This window comes from Balaenoptera physalus (assembly GCF_965194825.1).
Source record: "Balaenoptera physalus genome assembly, chromosome: 10".
Classification (NCBI taxonomy): Eukaryota; Metazoa; Chordata; class Mammalia; order Artiodactyla; family Balaenopteridae; genus Balaenoptera; species Balaenoptera physalus.
Window position 1 is genome coordinate 108,145,266 of NC_138889.1, and position 19,953 is coordinate 108,165,218.

A 19,953-nucleotide genomic window follows, 5' to 3' on the forward strand; every position below is an offset into this window, starting at 1 on the left:
TAGGGCCCCTCTATTATCACCAATTTCCTTGGCTTTACCCACCATCTAGATTCCAGTCCCAAACTTTCTCCTCTATGCTCAAGCAAGCTGTGTGTCTACATACGAGGCCATAGAAGCTTGATACTGAATCTATACCCATGGTTTCCTCCAATTTAGATAACCCCCAATCTCTCCAAATAGTTATATGGAGTTTCTCTTTGGGGCCAGTGGTAAATGCTACCGCTTGTCAAGAGGAAGGGATCAGATGAGGAGAGGAAAACTTGATTATATAAGAAGTGACAGTGGGGGAGGACCTCTTACTGTTGCTGTTACCGACATTGGTTGGGTGTTTTCATGTGCTAGAAACTGGACCTCTGCAGTTTTCACATGAAATCACCCCACCCCTTCCTTTCAATTCCCTAGGGCCTACAGTCCTAGAAAAATTGAACCAGAGAATTGAACCTTTTAATTCCCCATGCACACTACCTAAGGCAGATGGTAAGGCTGGAGTTCCCAGCGTTCTCTTAGGCCCTCTTCTCTCTACACTCTCTCTCTGTCTAGCTCAGTGGTTCTCAACCACTGGTGATTTCCCCTCTTCACTCCTCACCCTTTGCCTAGGACAGTTGACAATGTCTGAAGTCCTTTTTAATTGTCAAAGTTGGGAGGATGCTACTGGCATCTAATGGGTGAAGGCCAGGGACGCTGCTAAACGGCCTGCGATGCGCAGGACAGCCTCCTCGCGCACCGACAACTACCCCGCCCCAAAGAGCAGCAGCGCCGAGGTTGAAACCCTGTTCCAAGTGATTTCATTAGCCGCCTTGGCTTTGTGTACCATCTAAAGTTGTGCTGTCCAGTATAAGAGCCACAGGCACATATGGTGCTGTGAGTATATAATACCCATGGGATTTCAAAAGCTTCGTATGAAAAAGAATATAAAAATACTCATTTTTTAATGATCATATGTTGAAATAATATTTTGGATATATTAGGTGAAATACAATACATTATTAAAACTAATACAATTTCACCTGTTTCTTTCCACTTTAAAAAATGTGGCTATTAGTCGTTTTCAATGATTACGCATGTGGCTTTTGCAGCTCACTTTATATTTCTGTTGCATAATGCTGATCTAGATGCTGAAGACTCAAATTTACATCTCTTCTCCCAAATCTCTTTTTGCTCAAAGTTCAGGAATCCAAAGACCTGCTTGAGCATTCTCCTTGGTTGTCTTAACAGAATATCTCAAACTTGATGTGTGTGAAATGGAACTCCTGAGTCTCCCCACTCCAAAATAATTTCTCCTCCAACCTTCCCTATTTCTTTAAATGGTGTTACCGTCCACGTAGCCGCTCCAGCCAGATTCCTGGTAGTCATCCTTGATTCTTCCCTCATTTCTTATCCCCCTTGTCTGTCCCTTAGCATATTTTATATCAAATGTTGCCACTTCTGTCCATGTCTTTGCCACACCACAGTGGAGACCATACAGTCCCACCAGGACTATTGCAGTGGCATTCTGGCCTCTCTTTTCCTCCTTCCTTTTTTTCCTCTGGTCATCCTTCAATTTAATCTCCATTCAGTATCTGAGATGGTGGTGTTAGATATAAATTAGATTGTCACTCCATAACTCCAGCTTCCCACTGTGTTTAAGACGCCAGTCCTCAGGCCTTGAAACATGTGGCCTCTACCCTGCACGCCAGTGTCATCAGCAGGCTCCCCACCTGCCTTTCTCTAACCACACCGGCCCTCCTCTCAGCACCTGTTCACCAAAAACTTTCTTACCTCAGGGCCTTCTTTCTACCTGGAAGGACTTTCCCCTTGACCACTTTAAGACGAATTTCTTACCTTCAGGTCATAGCTTCAGGATCAAGCATCGGAGCGCCCTCCTTGACAGCCTCTAGGAGATGCCCCCTTATTCTTCCCTACCATTTTGCCCAGTTTTTGTATTTTGTGGTACTTATCTCAGTTTCTTTGCTTACTCATTTAGTGAATATTTTCCTCACAGAATTGTAGTTAGGGGGATAGGAAACTGCCCCAGTGCCTGGCAACAGTGCCTGACATGTAACAGGCATTTAATAATAAATATGTATATATGTAAGCTATCATTTGAATGATGTGCTCCTCCTGGGAACATACTACCCTCTGCCTTTGCCCTCATCCATTCATTGCCCTAGCAGTTACCAGTCATTCAGGAAACTGAGTGCCAGCATAGGACCAGACCCGGGGGTGGGACCAGAGGATTCCTGGATGGCCCCTGTTAGGGTTGGTGTTGTGCCCCATCCCATAAGTCAGCAGTCAAGAAAGACAGAGGTGGCAGAACTGATAACCTAGGAGGGCCCTTCAGCTTTGAGATTTGGTGATCCCTAAGGGCAGAGTTTGAGTGGGTTTGTGTCTAGGTCCCACAGCTGGGAAAGAAAGGAGGGGGAGCTGGAATCTTTGAAGACTGAAGAGGGAGTGATGACAGCTCTCCTCCCTCTAGCTCCCTACATGGATAGGGTGGAACCCTCTCTTTTGCTTGCACACATCACAGTTCATCTGTGATAATGATGGCCAGTTGAGTGCTTTGCATTTACTCCGAACAACTCTAAGAGGAAGTTTACAACTCTAAGAGGAAGTTTACGATGAGGAAACAGGCTCTGAACGGTTAAATTGCATGTCTAAGACCACAGAAAGGGCTTGGATTTAAGTTCTGGCTTAATTTAAGTCCAGCTCCAGAGCCTGAATTTCATCCATTAGTCTAGTGAGTGTCCTGAGACATGTGGCAGTGCGAGCTCCACTCCCAGTCGCACTCGGGGTTCTGACTTCCCTGCAGGGTCCGGACCTCCGAGCTTCCTCCAGCCAGATCTGCGCCGGCCCATCTTGAGCTTGACTCACCTTGTCCGGTTCAGTGCAGTGTGGTTCCGGGTGGGGGGGTGGGGTGGGCGTGTGGCAGCAGTGGCATGGTCTCTGGAGTGTTGGCCACTTACTCAGCTTAGGTGGTCTTGGCCCAAATACCTCTTTGTGTCCCTATGGAGAGGTGAGGTATGATTCACAAACACAGCCACTGAAGCGTACTGGCCATGCCCCAACGTGGAGGGAATATAATGGTACTTAGGGTGGGGAGGGCCTTTTCCCTAACCACTCATTTTCCTAATTCTCATAATAACTGTCCTGCCTCTGAGATACCAGAGCCAAGGGTGGGCCAGGGACACTATCACTGGAAGTCTAGTTCACCTTGCCAAATGCAGAGGCTCACCCCGCCCCCGAGTAGGGCAGATAGAGTCTAGCCTTAGGACTGCTGGGTGCCTTTGCCAGCTGTTCGTCTCCATTTCAGTAGCTTCTTTCTTTGGCTTTCTGCTGTGGTGAATAGGCAGTAGGAATCGGGGGTCTTTTTTCCTCACCACTGTGTGTGTGTGGGGAGGGTGGCCAAATTATTTAACCTTTCTAAACCTCAGTTGCTTTAATTACGAGGGGAGACAAAGGATGCTACCTCATTGGGTTCTTGTGGATTAGAGATAATGGGTGTCATTAAATCCGTAGGGCTGTTGTGCGGTTTAAATTTGGCCTGGATCCTCAGAGAGCCTGCAAACCTAAGACACTGCTGACTGAAATCATCTTTCCAGACCTTTCCCTCTTCCTTTGTGGGTTCCTGGGACTGAACTGTCATTTCTTGCACTTCGGTTCTCCTTGGCAATAGAGCATAGCCCTGATCTTAAGAAAGCCTTGAGGTGGATTCCTCTGACAAAGCTGACAGCTCTTCCTAGGAATGTATTTTTATTTCCTCCCTCCTCCTCCCAGGTATGCCAGAGACACTTCAACTCTTAGGCCCAGATTTGTGAGCCAAATTTTGACAAGCCGTGAAGCCAATCTTAGGCACGTTGCTTCCCTTTCCTGGGCTACCTTGCAGCCAGCAAACCCTTTCCTGCCCTTTGGACAAGCTCTGTGCAGTGCATTGAGTGCCCTGAGGGCCTCTTATCTCTCTGTGCCACACTGTCTAACTTCTTCGTGTGGCCGGAGATTGGAGGTAAGGGGAGATTGGAGTCCGCCACAGGCCTAAGAGGCAGGGTTCGGGCTGCAGTGGTCTCAGCGTTTGCCAGGTTGGAGCTGTGGCTCCGTAGCTGTTTGTCTCCCCCACCGCCCTAAGGAAGGTGTTGAGTAACAGCCAGGAGTTCAGAGACACCCCCTGGGGGAATCTGGTTGCCTTTCTCCCAGCTGCAGTGTTTGAATCAGTCTGCGGTTTCTTTTGCCTTGTACCTGAAGTACCTCAGCGTGCTGCTGCTGTGGCTGGGCCTTGCTTGAGTGGTGCCCAGAACCCCACCTCAAATAGCTGACGGCTCAGGAAGAAATTCATGGAGATGGAAGGCCTCGGGTATTATTCTAGCTTTTTCTTTTCTCCAAACTGGGCCAGGGATGTCCTCTCGGCCTTCATCCCTCGCAAACATTTCGCCCTCTTTGTGGACTACTGATAAGTATTCTCATTTCAAAGGAGAGAAATATTAAAAAAAGTTTTAATCTTAAGGCACCAAGAATAAGCTGTAGAGTTTTGGTAGGACTGCATAAATAATTGTCCTCTGAACTCTCACAATGCTTTTACATTTTTTCTTTTTTTATATATAAATTTATTTTATTTTTGGCTGTGTTGGGTCTTTGTTGCTGCACGCGGGCTTTCTCTAGTTGCGGCGAGCGGGGGCTACTCCTCGTTGTGGTGCGCGGGCTTCTCATTGCGGTGGCTTCTCTTGTTGCGGAGCACGGGCTCTAGGCGCATGGGCTTCAGTAGTTGTGGCCCGTGGGCTCTAGAGCGCAGGCTCAGTAGTTGTGGCGCACGGGCTTAGTTGCTTCGTGGCATGTGGGATCTTCCTGGTCCAGGGCTCGAACCCGTGTCCGCTGCATTGACAGGCGGATTCTTAACCACTGCACCACCAGGGAAGCCTTACATTTCTTATAGCAGTTACTGCTTTGGTCATACTTTCTCATCTCTTAAGATCTCTGAGATCTATCTCATCTCCCTCGCCCTTCAGCATTCAGTGGTGCCTAGTGTAAAACCCTTAGGTAGGGCCTGGCCCGCAACAGGTGCTTAGCAATGTTAGAGTGGGAGAGGCACAACCCACCCCTGTAAAGGCGTGATCAGTCAGCCTCAGGATTTAAACCCTGCCCCCTTGAATCACATTTCCTTATGCATGGTTCTTTTCCTGTCTTTGAGGTATTTTTTCTTCCTTTAAAACAAAACATCAACTCTATCAGCTTCATGATTAGGGGAGAGACCTCTGTTATATATCAGGCAAATCTCGCTATTCACTTCTTTTAAACTTTTAAAAAGTTTAAAAAATTTAAATTAAAAAAATTGAATTCTTTAAATTCAATAGTGCTTTACAATTTTCAGAAGTTTCACACGATTTCATATAATCCTATAATAACACTTCCCCCCCCCCTCCGCCCCTGTACTGCCCCTCTCCCTTCCCTCTCCCCACTGGTAACCACAAGTTGGTTTCTCTGTATTGCTGTCTGCTTCTTTTTTGTTTTATTCACTAGTTGTATTTTTTAGATTCCACATATAAGTGGTATCATACAGTATTTGTCTTTGTCTTATTTCACTTAGCATAACACCCTCCAAGTCCATCCATGTTGCTGCAAACGGCAAAATTTCATTTTTAATGGCTGAGTGGTATTCTATTATATATATTTATATACCACATCTTCTTTATCCATTCATCTGTTGATGGACATTTAGGTTGTTTCCACACCTTGGCAATTGTAAATAATGCTGCTATGAACATTGGAGTGTAATGCTATTCACTTTTGTTCTGTCCAATCACAATGATCTTTCAGGAAAAATGAATCTGATCCTGTTACCTTCAAACGTAAAACCCTTTAATAGCTTCCATTTAAGTCTTATTTATTTATTTATTTATTTATTTATTTATGGCTTCATTGTGTCTTAATTGCCGCTGGCGGGCTTTCTCTAGTTGCAGCAAGCGGGGTCTACTGTTCATTGCTCTGCACGGGCTTCTCACCGTGGCGGCCTCTCTTGTCAAGGAGCACGGGCTCTAGGCACGTGGGCTTCAGTAGTTGTGGCATGCAGGCTCAGTTGTGGCTCGCGGGCTCTAGAGCGCAGGCTCAGTAGTTGTGGCGCACGGGCTTAGTTGCTTCGCGGCATGTGGGATCTTCCCGGACTGGAACCCGTGTCCCCTGCACTGGCAGTGGATTCTTAACCACTGCGCCACCAGGGAAGTCCCCCAGTTAGTCTTTTTTTTTTTTTTTTTTTTAATGAAATACTCTTTTCTTTTTTTAAATTATTTATTTTTGGCTGTGTTGGGTCCTCGTTTCTGTGCGAGGGCTTTCTCTAGTTGTGGCAAGCGGTGGCCGCTCTTCATCGTGGTGTGGGGGCCACTCTTCATCGCGGTGCACGGGCCTCTCACTGTCGTGGCCTCTCCTGTTGTGGAGCACAGGCTCCAGACACGCAGGCTCAGTAGCTGTGGCTCACGGGCCCAGTTGTTCCGCGGCATGTGGGATCTTCCCAGACCAGGACTCGAACCCGTGTCCCCTGCATTGGCAGGCAGCTCCTCAACCACTGCGCCACCAGGGAAGCCCCCCAGTTAGTCTTAAAGATGAAATTCCTTAACACAGCCCACAAGGCTCTCGTCAACTGTGCTGGAACTTACCTCTTCAGATTTCTGCCACACAGATTTCTCCTGCCACAGAGCTCCCTTTCTGGTTCCTAATGGGCACCACACTCTTCCTTGATCAGGATCCTTCACATATGCTGTTTCAACCTGGAATAGCAACTGCCCCCCTCCACCTGTCCCCCAAAGTCAGTCACTATTTACGTTTTCAAGGCACCCTGTACTTGTCCCTCTGTTGTGCTTATGAGAGACGTGGTCAAAGTTTGCTTCTCAACTAGGAATCACGTATGTCTCATTCATCACCCAAATCTTGGCCCAGAAGGAATTCAAATCACTGATGAATGAATTCCAGAGCTTTTAGTGTGAGAGGCCTCGTGGGACTCTAAAATGGTCTATAATGAAGAACTTGGTCTTGGTGAATAAAAGGAATTTTGTACCCACAACATGCAATTTCTAAACTGAGGTTTAGAAATAAAGCTATTTGTTCCTATTCAACAGTCCTCTTACGCTGGCTGAAAACTAACCCCTTTCCCAGTGTCATCTGTTTTGGGTAGGGTGAAAGGATTTTCTAAGGGAGAAATATTTTATATGATTCTTCAAGGCTTTTCTCCTCCTAAGAAACTTACTTTACCATTTATTATTTTCTAAATTAATTTATTTTTTTGGCCACACCACACAGCATTCAAGATCTTAGTTCCCCGACCAGGGATCAAGCCCGTGCCCCCCTGCAGTGGAAGTGCAGAATCTTAACCGCTGTACCACCGGAAGTCCCTACTTTACCATTTAAACTGTGCTGTGCAATACAGTAACCACTAGCCACATGTGGCTAATTAAAATAAAAACTTCAGTTTCTCAGCTTCACTAGGTACATTTCAAGTACTTAACAGGCACATGTGGCTAGTAGCTACAAATTGGACAGGACAGATATAGAACACTTCCAACACTGCCAAAAGTTTTACTGGACAGTGCTGATGTAAAACTGTTTTGCAGAATCCAATTTTTTTTCTAGCTTGTCCTGCCAGTGATATGGAAATCAAGATATGTTAAATTTCTATGTTAACTTAGCACAGAGGAGGACCAGCGATTTTGGTGAGGCTAACAAAAGCTGTACATATTTTATTTCTTTGCTCTGTCCGATGCCTTGCAGATCAATCACAAGGAAATCTCAGTATCTTTGCCTTCTTTTTTGTAAAACAAGGACAATCCCGCCTCCTTGGGGAATATTGGAGCTAACATAGGTATTGGATGTACATCATCACTAGTTGGAGTGTGTGCATAGAGAGATTAACCTCTCTAGATTGTTGTATCCTACCCCCAAAAATCAAGGAAAAGTTTTGCTTCACCTATGTCAAAAGTATTTTAAGTACAAAATATGTGGGGAAAGTACTGTATAATTGTTAGATAAAGGTTCACAGAATTTATATCACCATGTGATACAGGATATAATAAAGCTTAAGTGGGGTTGAGTCCATCATTAAACTTGTTTTATGAGGATCTAAGCAATAAGAAAATATGTCCATAAATCCTTAAAAAAAATTTCTAGAGGGCACATTTTATTGCAGAATATTATCACTGCCAGTTATGAATACCCTACTTGCTTTTCTGCTCAAAATACTGACACGTTTCCCCATATCATCATAACTATTGTATTCACTTTAGCCAAAGTCTAATCCTAGTTTAAATTGTGAATTTAAATGAACATACACTATGAAGTCAAATTGAGACTCTGACAGGTCCTTTGTTCTGGCTCAGCCTTTTCCTGATCCAGGGTTCTCTCTGTGGGGCTTACTTCTATCACTACTAACCTGGGTTTGCTGGCCTATAAAAGGGAAAAAGCAGCTCTGGTTATTTAGAGAGAAGCAGCTGACTACCAGGTATAGCATATTTATCAATGTCTCAAGATGTTGGCTAACTTATCTCCACTTATTGCTGCAGCCATATTACTTATCTGACTAAATCCTTCCTTGTACATCTAAATTTCAGATATCTATTCTGTCACTGAAGTTTGTGGTTTGAGCACAACTAAGAAAGAACCAGAAGATATTGGTGGTAAATAACAGTCACACAAATACAAAAAGATACTTAAGTGTTAGAAACGTTTATTTGTCAAAATATTAAAAAAAAAAAAAAAAAGGGGGAGAAGTGGAGTAAAACAAGGCTAAATTTCAGCCAATGCTGTACCATGATCACAGGTCAGACATAAAAAAACAAAACAAAACAAAACAACAACCAAAACCCCAATGGTCCTACAATTTCAGAAGATTAGCTTCAACGTTAGAGTCCAGAGCTAACAGAGAAGAGTAAAAGGCTGCTTGCCACTACATGGTCATTTTAAAGGGAAAGGAGATGTTGCAGGTAGACAGGGAGAAGGGTTCAACTCCTAAGGAAAGCAAGATAAGAGGGATTCCACTGTACAGGAAAAAGGGGATGCCAGCATAATCCTTACCTAGGGCTGCTCAGAGGCTGAGAACATAAGGAATAGAGTGAAAGGCTACAGAGACTAGTATCAGGAGGAAAGAAAAGTCAACTTAGAAGAATTAAATTAAGAAAGAAAACATAGTTGGTCACAAACTCCTTTGTTTACTGAAACATGAAGCAATGGAAACATCCCGGCAAAGGGGACCGCGCGGAGCAAGTTCTCATATATGACCGCAGCCCGAGGGTTCAGTCCGCAATTATCCTACCTGAAAGAGAGCACAACACAAGAGGCTTACACAATGCCTGGAGAGCAGCTTGGCTCCGAGTACAAGGGCCCTGGTCCCGTCCTGTATTCCAGGGGGGAAAAAAAAGAACAGAACAAAACAAAACCAAGTCAGACCGGATCAAACTTACAACTCATATAATTACCTAAGAGTCTACTATGGCTATATATAGGAGTTTACTTTTAGCTATATATAGAACAAGAAGCAGTCTATCTGGAAGACTGCTGTGCTGGTGATAAACATATCTTTCTCACTTTCTTACCAATCTTTTAGGCAAGACTACTTCTGTGATACAAGGCTACTGTCGCTGCAACAAAGGGCATACAGATATTATCAAGAACCATAATTTATCCAGAAAAATCAGAAGATGCCAAGGTCTCAAATATGGCCAACTGCACTCTTCTAAATTTGTCTCATTTTTAATCTTTCATAGTGAACAAATTTTCAGAAATGACAATCACAAAGGGTTTCAAGGAGTGGTTCATTCATCCTCCAACATATCTGCATATCATACTGTCACAGATTTAGAGCCATAATTCCAGTAGTTCCTTTAATTGACCAAATCTCCCTTACCAAATCAAAAGAAGAAATCCTAAATTCTCTAATTCTTCCACTGATGATGGGAACTCCAGACACCAATGGCTGGGGGAAAAAAAAAGTTAACTCACACCAAGTTCCTCTACTTATTACAGACAAAGGGCCAAATCTTGGTCTTGATCTGTGCCAATCGACTTCAAAAGTTGTGACGTTCTTGAATCAGTTCTGCTAGGGTGAGACCCGAATTTGGATCCCCAGCAGTTCTGGAGTATTTCATCCTGGCAGCCTCATTAACATCAGGCTCCTGGGACTGCAACCAACTCAAGGTTATTCAGTCCATTTGAGGTTCACACCTGGAAGGTAAGTTTCTTTAAAAGTCATCACTAAAAAGAGGTTAGTTGAACAACCACTGCTCGCAGTCAAAAATCACTTAAAAATACCTTAGCAATACCCTTTAAAGACCACAATATACACTACTTTAATATTTAACTTTGGAACATATTTGAGAGAAATATAAGTTATCCAATAGAAGATACCACCTTACTTTAGAGGCATATCCTACTTCATGGCAGATCCAGCAGCAATAAAAGTAAAAATAATGGCAAACTACACTAGTTGTAAGATTATCCTCTTCATGCACATGAACACACACTACACAGCGGTCTCAGGGGATCTGTCTTGTCATGGTCATATAGGACATAACTTATCACAGGTTCACATCATATTTGCTTCCCACTACGTAAAAGGGCAAATTCCTGTCACTTGGTTTTCTTCTCCACATATACCAAAGGGGTACTCAGGAACCCTGAAAACTCAGTGGTAACTCAGTTTAACTTTGCTACGAGGCCTCCAGTTCTACTGATGCTCAATTTCAAGGTACAAGGAAAACCATGAGAATAGAAAGTTATGATGCAATTTCCACTAAGATGAAGAGTTTTATCAATCTCTAGATACTCCTAATTATTCTTGACATTCGAACATCTTTGCTATACATTTTCTGAAGTAGGAAAAATTGCAGGGTTACCACCAATGGGACTTACACACATCAGAAAATTACCTGTTTTATCTAGCTCCTTAAATGTTCCTCCTCTCAAAACAAAAAAAAACAAAATTTGCTGGAAGAAATGGGAAGTGTCAGGCTCTAAATGATAGCATAAGCCATGCAGAAATACGGCTTAAGTGCCCACACAGAACACGATGCTCTGGATTACTAACAAGGAAGGGACACCATGGGACAGTGGCATCAAAACGTTCTGCTTTCAGGCAAGTATCCTGGAACTAAACACCTAGAATTTAGAGGATTTTATGTGGCTTATAGATATATTAGAAGAGTTTCCTCTGATAAAGGCTCATGGCCGAAGTAGTAGTTTTATTAGCAAACTGGAAGCCTGAAGTTATAGCTTAAATTCTCACTGGTGACACTCATTATTAACTCCTGAACCTGTACTCTTCAGCATACACTACAGTGACTTCTGTGGTGCAAAGAGAAAGTGGTTTTGGACTCAGGCACGCCTGAGTTTGAATTCTGGCTCTACCTCTCAGTTACCAAATGACTTTAGGCAAAGTACTTAACCCCTCTGAGCCTTAGTTCCCTTCTCCATAAAAGAAAATATCTTAAAGGCTAGCTGTATGATTAAATGATATACTGTACAAAGAGGGCACTCAACAAGTGTTAGTTCTCCTAACTATGTCTCTGTAACCCAGATCTGCTTACACTTGATTAAAGAACAATATTCTTACTAACAAACTGAGTTGCTGTTGTTCTCTCAGAAGGAACAAACGGTTGGTTCGAGTTGCAAACTAAAACCTCAACAGGCCAAATGAACCCCTGGCCTAAGTTAGAGAAATACTTAAGACTAACATGCAATTTATACCTTTTGGATACTGTCCTGACAGCAAACAGGTGGCTTTAGCCTCCTCTATGGGGCACAGGTCTCCCTCCTGGGGAACTAAATGTAATCTCTTAACCACACCCACCCCACTCTCACCTCCAGTTTTTAAAAGGCTGAGTACCGTGCTCGGTCCACATACTGCTCCCGCTCATACCGGGCCATGTCATACAGAGAATTCCGTGCAGCAGCTGAAGCCTGAGACAGCTCACTCTCTGGCCCATAACCGTAGCCCTCTCCAACTGTGGGGAGCACAGCTGCAGCACGACGCAGGGGGCTCCTGTCCCTTCCGTAATAGGAGGAAGTGGTGGCAGCGGCAGCAGCCATAGCAGCTGAGGTGGCAGCAGCGCCTGAGTTTGGCAACAGGTGTCTGTCGTAGGGATCAACAGAAGTGGAGTTGAGGTGACTGGTCACAGCTGTGCTCTGGACTTGAGGCAGATGGGACATGGTCTGCTCTGCGTAGTTGTACGCGGAAGCTGCTGCTGCTGCTGCCACTGCCTCATAAGAACGGACTCGGTAACGCTTATAGTAGTCGAGCGCTCCATACGCGTCGTTGTAATACACGGATTCCCCGTAGCCCATGGCGTAAGGTGTGCGCACTGCTCCATACTGTTCGTTATATTGCTCGGTAAAGTCCGCCACACGACCCGTACGATCTACCGGACACTCTTTGGACCAGTGCCCCTCTTTCCCACACCGATAGCAGCCACTCTGGTCTCCCATCCCAGGGGCAGTCCGAAGCCGGCTGGTGGACAACTGCACGTGCATTCGTTTGCCTTGAGGAAATAGACGTAAGAAGATTTATTATAACTCATTGACATTCTTTATCCTCCCCAAAATGAAAGTGAACTAGTTGGCAAAAGACACACAAACATACGCACACTCCTGCAACCCTATTTCAGCAATCCCCTCCAAAAGAAGTTGAAGTTTTAACAGATGAGAGCTAGAAAATTTGAGTCCTCAGAAACCAGTCAGTACTTTCTACTTACACCAGTAGATCGGGATTCCCTCCTACTTCCGTCTCCACAACTTTCTTCTCCAACACAGAAATTGAGAAAGTTTCCACTTTTCACTACTATTATTAATTCTAACCATTCAAAACCTGACCGTTTTTCCGAATCAAATATCCAACAAAACCTCACTTATGACAGAGGAAAGCATCCTACCTCTCACTGATTTACTCAGGGCCACGTAAGGCCTGAGCATTTACTGTAGCTTAAAAACCACAGCAATATGCTGTCCATCTTGTTTCCTCCAGCCATTTTTCCAGGTGTCACCAGAAGGCTATGTTGGGTACACAAATCATACCTGGCTCATCATCTGCTTCAACTCTAGTACCTCTAAGAGTTAGTTATAAGACCCTCCACATTTCAACCCCACCCCCACTTTTTTCAGCAAGGGTGAACCCATGCCTACTGTGGAAAAGAAAACTACTTGATCTAGGCCTGTCAACAGTTAGAATTAGGTCTTGAAGCAGTACTGGTTTCTCAGGGACAGTGTGCTTCCATGTAATGCAATGATCGGCATTTCATCCTGCTATGTAGTTTACAATTCTTTACAGGGGATTATCTACCTGTTAGAAAAACGCAGCATTTGCCTAAAGGCTTCTGGGCACCCATACAAACAAGCCACATCCATACTTCCAAAAAATGACCAGAACGAGGAACAGCTAAGAGAAGAAACAATCTTTGCCCTGGCCGTGTGTACCATCAAGCCAAGGGACCCTTACTAATGAAAGCATCCAAGGTCTTTAAAAGCAGTTTGAGAAAAGGCATATTCTTGGCAGCATTTAGTGCCAAACTGCCTAAGACTTTGGAGATCAAGTCAATGCTTTACAAATTGTAGCCAAAAGGCAGCCAGTACAGACGTAGAGAACATCACTCTAAAGGGCGGCTCAGAACAAATCCCCCCTCCGCGATCAGTAAGTTGCTCTCTCTTTAACAGACCTTGTTCTGGATGCAGCTATGCGATAGGAGGCCTCGTGCTCCACCATCCTGTTGGAAACAGCCCGATTCAGGACGGCAGCCAGAACAGCGCCATGCACTGACCCTGAGAGGGGAGCGGGTTAGTGCAGTAATATCACTTTAGTCAAACTCAGTTCTGCCCAATGTCCAACATTCCTACCACCCCAGTTTCTAGCAGTTGCCGCCTCAAACTTAAAACCCTTTCTTTAGCAGAAACAAAGGTGCTCAGGTTTTTACTTCCAGCTGCTAGTAGAGAGGCAGCATCCACCATCAACGCTGATACCGTCAACAGATACTAAATGGCAATAATTCTCTGAAAGCAGCAGTTAGCCATCCCAGTATTTTCAGAGATTTAGATATTCCCATTCTTAGAAGTTATTATGGGCCAAATGCTAACTGTGCTGAGAACAGAAACACACTGATTTTGCCCCAATTTATATCCCAAATGTAGAATTCCCTATAATTTACACTGGAGGATTACAAGTTAACTTGGCTTTCAAACATGCATGGTGACATTAATCTGTGTGAAAGACACAAACTGTGCTCCAATTCTGAAGTCAGTGTAACAATGCCAATCTAAAAAGCAGCCAATCCAGAAACCTAGAAGTACATTTTTAAGGAAAATATTTAACTTGCTCCTTTATAGATTATGGGTCCATTTTTTTTGAGAAATAAAACCCAGTTTTTTTTGCCCCCACCTTGATGTTTCTATTAATACATCCAGTCTTCACCACTGCTTTATTTAGAGCGGAACTCAGAAGTTTATAAACATCTGTGGCAAAATCTACCCCCGTAGTAGTTGTGAAAAGGATTCAGGTAAAAAAATTTTTTACCCAGAACTAAAAGATCTGCAACAGAAGTGACAGGGTTTTTTTTCACATAATCTTTCCAGAGGTTGTAACTAGGCTTTTAATTTAAATCCCCTAAAGCAGCGGTTCCCAACCTTTTTGGCACCAGGGACGTTTTTTGTGGAAGAAAATTTTTCCAAAGACCAGGGTGATGGTGGTGGTGGTGGGGGTTGGATGATTCAAGCGCATTGCATTTATTGTGCACTTTATTTCTGTTATTATTACATCAGCTCCACCTCCTATCATCAGGCATTAGATCCCGGGGGTTGGGGACCCCTGCCCTAAAGTTCTTATAATTGAAATATTCTGTGCTTCTCTATTACCTTAAGGAACCAGGGCAAAGAAAATTGAAAGAGGATTAAATTCTACCACTCTACTACACTTGGAGAGGCCAAAAGCTTAAAGATTTTCTGAGATCTCCAAAAAATTACTGAGATGTGTTGCCAACATTTCCCAGAAAACCAGCCCCCGCAAAAGTGTTTTGTTTTGAAACAAAGAGGCGGGCAACTTGGGGTCCTCATTGCTGAGCTCCTATCAAGTGCCAGGATCCAGAGAAGATTAGGGATATAGCTGATATACAACTGTACTCCAATTTACTGCTTGTTTACATATTGGGGAAAAATGAAACGTCTGAACTCTTACATATCATTCCCAATTCAGCTGCCTGAGTAGTTACTTGGGAATAGCTTCTTTAGGGTCTTCCAATGCAAACTGTTTGCTAACTCAATAGTGGTTCAGTTCACTGCTGCCTGTGGAGAGGAAACATCCTGAAAGACCCAGGTGAACTCAGATTCCGCTGCTTTCTTTCAGAAGTCATACAATGAGGAAGCCTATGGCAGCCATTAACACAAAGGTTCAAAAGATGCCCAAAGAGGCACTCTTAAGAGGCCCCCTTCATTAGATGACTGAAAAGGCTTTATGGAAAAATGCGACAAATTGGTATCTAGATTGTATTTTCTGTAAAACTGCAACTTATTATCCAATGCTAAACTTTCTCTTGTCATCTGGGAAAAAAACCGAGCTGGTTATAAAAATGTCTGTACGTACGTACGCCGTTGAGTGCTTTTTCCAGGGGCCCAGGCTAATAACATGAAAACCAAATAAAGGATCCTTTTCTTCCAATAAAGACATTAAAAAAAAAATCTCATGGATCATTGCGTTACTCAGATATCTGCTTCCTGAAGTAATTAAACTCACTATATTAAAACAAACATTCCTTTCATCAAGTCCACTCCCCCCAATTAACTGATTTCCATACACTTATTTTGGCCCCTACCCTTTTATTCAATTGCATATTAAAAAGACAAGAACATGCAGTATTATACTAGAATACCTCTGCACTTTGTACCTGACTTTAACTGCACTTTTTACATTTTGCTTGTTACTTGTCAAGAGAGAACCCCCATTTCCCCAACACCGTCCATTCATGATCCCCTCTCTCATCAAATGAAAATAATTAAGAATATTTTTAAAGCTGTCTGAAGTGCAACAGCTAATAATGAAAGCCGACTATTACATTTTAAATAAGTTTCTAACCGTAACAGAAACACTCATTGTTGCAAACACCACTCACCTTTCATCATACAGTGCTTTTACTGTCAAAACACTTTCACATCTTATTACCTCATTCTAGCCTCACTACCATCCTGTGAAGGAGGTATGGCAGGGATCATTAATTCTATTTTATAAGTGGGGAGAATGAAGCACTGAGAGGTTAAAACACTTGTCCAAAGTCGTATGACAAGTTAACGGTAGAAAGTATCTACAACTTTTGCCCTGTGCTTTAAAGAGTAGCTAAAGACCAAGACAACACTGGCTGAGGCCAAAGATATCTGACGCACCATTTATAATCTACTATTTGCACACTTTCTTACCCTTTTCTGGTCAATTTTTCCTCTCCTCATTTCTTTTCTGTTTTCTAGGTTTAGTAGAGGACCCTTAAGTACTTCTTAACAACCCTTTTAGTGGCACTCAGAAAAAATGGTCTTAATTTATGAACCTGAAAAGCGGCTATAAACGTGCGGTCCAAGATAGTGTCAACAAAAAACCTGTAGAACAGTGCTGTACAAGAGAACTTTCTGTGACGATGGAAACGTTCCATAACTGCACGAATACACTCTCCACTAGCCTCATACGACTTCTGAGTGCTTGAAATGTGTGCAGCACAACTGAGAAACTGAATTTTTAAATTTATTTAATTTCAATTTAATAGCCACATGTGGCTAGTGGCTACCATATGAGCACAGTCCTAGAGAGTCTTCAGTCAACCTCTTGTGGTATTAATGACAACATATGTACGTTTATTAATGACATAAATAATTCGATACAACACCCTTACTGGAATCTCCTCAGAAGCAGGAACATCATTCCCATTCAACCTAATATTTTTAGAAATTTCCTTTTTTCCCCTTAGGGTTAAATAATAGTAGGTGGAGCAGAACAGTCCATGGCATGGCTTTTGGCTCTGCTTGTAGAGTTCAGACCGAACAGACCTGAGTACTCAAAAGATACTCCCCAAATCCAGATTCACCACCCAGATTTATAATATAGGGATTCTTCGAGATGTCTTCGTTGTTCTTTCCCACCACAGCCCATCACCCACGGCAGTAAAGAGTATAAACCCTAAGCATTTAAACTCTCAAATATAAGGCTTCCTTGTCATAACAGAAGAAGCAGGTAACCCACAGACCTTTATCCTCCCTTCTCCCATGAGATACTCATTTGCCCAGGCAGATTAAACTTCCAACGGCACCCAAATGAATGATGGCCTGCAGGATAAAGTAACCCACCGTTTGTGATTCTACAAAGTTGCTGAGAAACATCTCGGCAAATCTGAAAGGGAGAAGTGTTTGCTTCTCCATGAGTAAGCTGTGCTTAAGTGTGGTAAACATACAATCTTTCTATTACTTCCGGCTAAAACGGAATGTAAGAAACCACCCTGCCAGCCCCATGGTCCTGTGTTCTTGCCTCTGTCTAGAGCTAGACCCCACTCAGTTTTGCCACCCAGGCCCCAGAGCAGTTCACCTTGAAACTCTGTGTTGTCAAGGCCCCTGATGGCCTCCACTGCATCCTCTGCCCGCTCCATGTGTACAAAGGCATAATCTTTCACGATGTCACATTCAATGACCGGACCATACTCCTCAAACTTGGCCCGAAGCTCTTGGTTGGTACAAGTAGGACTGATGTTGCCTACATGCAATTTGGTTGAAGCTTTGCTCTTATTCTTGCTGGCTTCCACGTTGATGTTCACCCCGTGCAGCTTGTAGTGGTGCAGGTTGCGTATGGCATCCTCGGCCGCCGTCTTGTCCTCTATGTGCACAAAGCCGTAGTTCTTAATGATGTCACACTCCAGCACCTTCCCATACTGCTCGAAGAGTGAGCGGATCTCCTGCTCTGTGGCCTCCCGGGGCAGGTTTCCAATGAACAGCTTCACCATCCTGACAAGAGCCTGGAAAAGAAGAAAGGAGATTTCCGAAACTTAGGGGTGGAGGGAAAAATTTCAGTGCACTGCATTTTGGATTAATCCTCCAAAGTTCCTGGCACCATCAAGATCCTCACAGAGACGTTCATTATGTTTTCAATAGCGGGAGCAAAGGTTTACTCTTACGGAGTAGTGTGAGTTGTGTGTGACACGCGAACAGGTCGGGTGTCAGCAGGCAGTGCACAGCCCATCATCTCCGTTAAATGAGGCGCATTTTTAGTAACAGGGTTAGCTGAAAATACTCTCTTTGGGGGGCAGGTAAGAGAAGAGTCCAAGCAGGGGTCAAGAGGCATATATCTTACTGTCCCTGGTAACAAGGTTTTGGAGGGAAATCTGTGTACCTCTCTTCCGTGCGGCATCACCTTTCAAGATACTCTAAGAATTAAAAGGCCCCCTTTGCCCCAACCTGGGACACCCCCGCCCCAGCGGCCCAACTCCACTTCCTTCGCCCCAACAAAGACTCGACCCGACCTCTGCCCCGCCCCCTCCGGAAACCCGGCCCCGCCTCCTCCCGGTGTCTTCCCCGGACCTCCCGCAGCAAAAGGAGAAACCCTAACCCTGGGCCAACCCCGTCCGCCAAAGGCCCGGCCCGGCCCTCTCCTAGGCTCCCCACACACCCACAAGAACCCCTCGCACCTCCGGGTGGCGGCGGCGGCGGCTCCCGCGTCAGAGAGAACCCTGCAAAATGGCGACGGCCGCTCGAGCCTCAGCGCGACCGGGCCCTTTCTCGCGCGCCAGCTCACGCACGCGCGAGTGCGCGCTGCCCCCCCCTCACCCTCGCGGGAGCCGGACGACCAATCCCGCGGCCGCATACAAATGGCTGCCCCGGGCTCTGCGCGCAGTCGCCCCGATACGGGGGCGGGGCCGGCTGGTGACGGCGCTGCGGAGCGGAGGTCAGCCCGCCCTCTGGCCTGACTAGCCAATCACCACCTTGGAAGGTGGGCGGTCGTCGCTCAAGCGTCAGAAGGGCCCTGGACGCAACCACTGACTTGGTGAAATCAGAAACCCGGGAGAATCACTAAGCATCACAATGGATCGTGCTATTGGGCCATGTGGGGGAGCGGGGGTGGGGGAGGAAGGCGGCTGCTGATGACAAAGGGTTATCTAACTGGGTCCTTTAAAAGGGGGTTTTCTTTGCGCCTGCCAACCTCTATGGCAGTTTGGGACAACATTTTAGCAATAGAGGCGCGCCACATTTTAAGCTAACCTAGTCTTTTTTTGGTAGAGCTTTTATACATAATTTAAAAATTTTAAATTGCAAACACGTTATGCATTGGTGAGGAAAAGGAGAACCAAAGATGGCAGAGCCGAGATAGCTGTAAGAGGCATTCTATCCTAGCTGCACTTAATCAGTCAAGTTTTGTCACATATACATGAAGGCTGGTTTTCTCTCCCTAGCTAGAGAATTAAGCTCTAATTGTGTGTCCTTCACAGTTCCTGATCCGTGGTGAGCACACCAAAGGAGGCCCAGAGAGGTTTCTTGTTTTGGGGGTAGGCCAGGTCTCCATGTCCACACCAAGCTGCTGGAGGACTGGGCAACTTGAGTCCCTGAGCACTTTCCAGCTTTCAAAATTCAGCTGTGGTCCAAGGGCACCTCCTGGTGGCAAAAAGGAAGATATTGAGGTGGATTACTCTGTCACCTTTGAACAAAGAATAGAAGTTTATGGAGATTGATGGACTGAGCTTATCTCCAAGTAGAGCATGCCAGGGTGGTTGTCAATCACCATTCCTCCTTGGTATGCTTTCTGATACTGTCAGGCACGAATTCTGCAGGCTGACCTCTTCCTCTCCAACTACTTTGTTATGTTTCTTTCACTGAATTCTTTGTTTCCCAGCAATTTCAGAAGAGGCACTGTCCTTCCAATTCTGATAACACTCATGCTTGTCTCCCACCTACTTCTATTTACCTCTCCCCTTTCCTTCTCCTCTTGGTCGTTTCCACTTTCTCTCTACACTC

The 19,953-nt window shown here is 44.6% G+C and overlaps 2 protein-coding genes across 13 annotated transcripts in view; one reads left to right on the forward strand and one right to left on the reverse strand.

Moving 5' to 3' along the window:
- The window catches only part of LOC309668429 (RNA-binding protein 14), a 50,394-nt gene extending 32,861 nt beyond the window's left edge, over window positions 1–17,533 (forward strand). For 2 of the 5 annotated variants that reach the window (XM_082478222.1, XM_082478214.1), the window contains one exon: window positions 14,845–17,533. In XM_082478222.1, the coding sequence (XP_082334348.1) occupies window positions 14,845–14,918 (74 nt within the window). In that variant the 3' untranslated portion in view covers window positions 14,919–17,533. Of the gene's footprint in view, window positions 1–8,558; window positions 8,625–9,550; window positions 11,562–13,647; window positions 13,692–14,844 lie in introns of those variants that run through there. The other 3 variants (XM_082478211.1, XM_082478212.1, XM_082478213.1) reach the window with 3 other exon arrangements.
- On the reverse strand, window positions 8,653–18,805 carry LOC309668433 (RNA-binding protein 4B). Of its 8 annotated transcripts, none has more exons than XR_014268227.1 (5): window positions 18,633–18,805; window positions 17,540–17,963; window positions 11,803–12,479; window positions 9,851–10,167; window positions 8,653–9,340 (listed from the first exon to the last, which is right to left on the reverse strand). XR_014268227.1 is itself a non-coding variant. In XM_082478259.1 (4 exons), exons 2-3 carry the CDS (start codon window positions 17,949–17,951, stop codon window positions 11,812–11,814), a joined length of 1,080 nt encoding a protein of 359 aa, XP_082334385.1. In that variant the 5' UTR covers window positions 17,952–17,963; window positions 18,633–18,805; the 3' UTR covers window positions 8,653–9,259; window positions 11,803–11,811. The 8 variants fall into 8 exon arrangements, 4 of the variants coding, with proteins under 4 accessions (XP_082334385.1, XP_082334384.1, XP_082334386.1 ...); XR_014268228.1 differs by lacking the exon at window positions 18,633–18,805 and adding an exon at window positions 18,338–18,448 and having other exon boundaries at window positions 8,653–9,259; window positions 9,946–10,167; XR_014268229.1 differs by lacking the exon at window positions 18,633–18,805 and adding an exon at window positions 18,338–18,448 and having other exon boundaries at window positions 9,946–10,167.
- Between the last annotated feature and the right edge of the window lie 1,148 nt (window positions 18,806–19,953).

Excerpts from the sequence above, each read along its gene's own strand:
- LOC309668433 (XM_082478258.1), bottom strand. Across the intron at positions 12,480-17,539 it reads TGACAACACAGAGTTTCAAG|GCAAACGAATGCACGTGCAG; the intron begins GTGAACTGCTCT and ends TATTTCCTCAAG.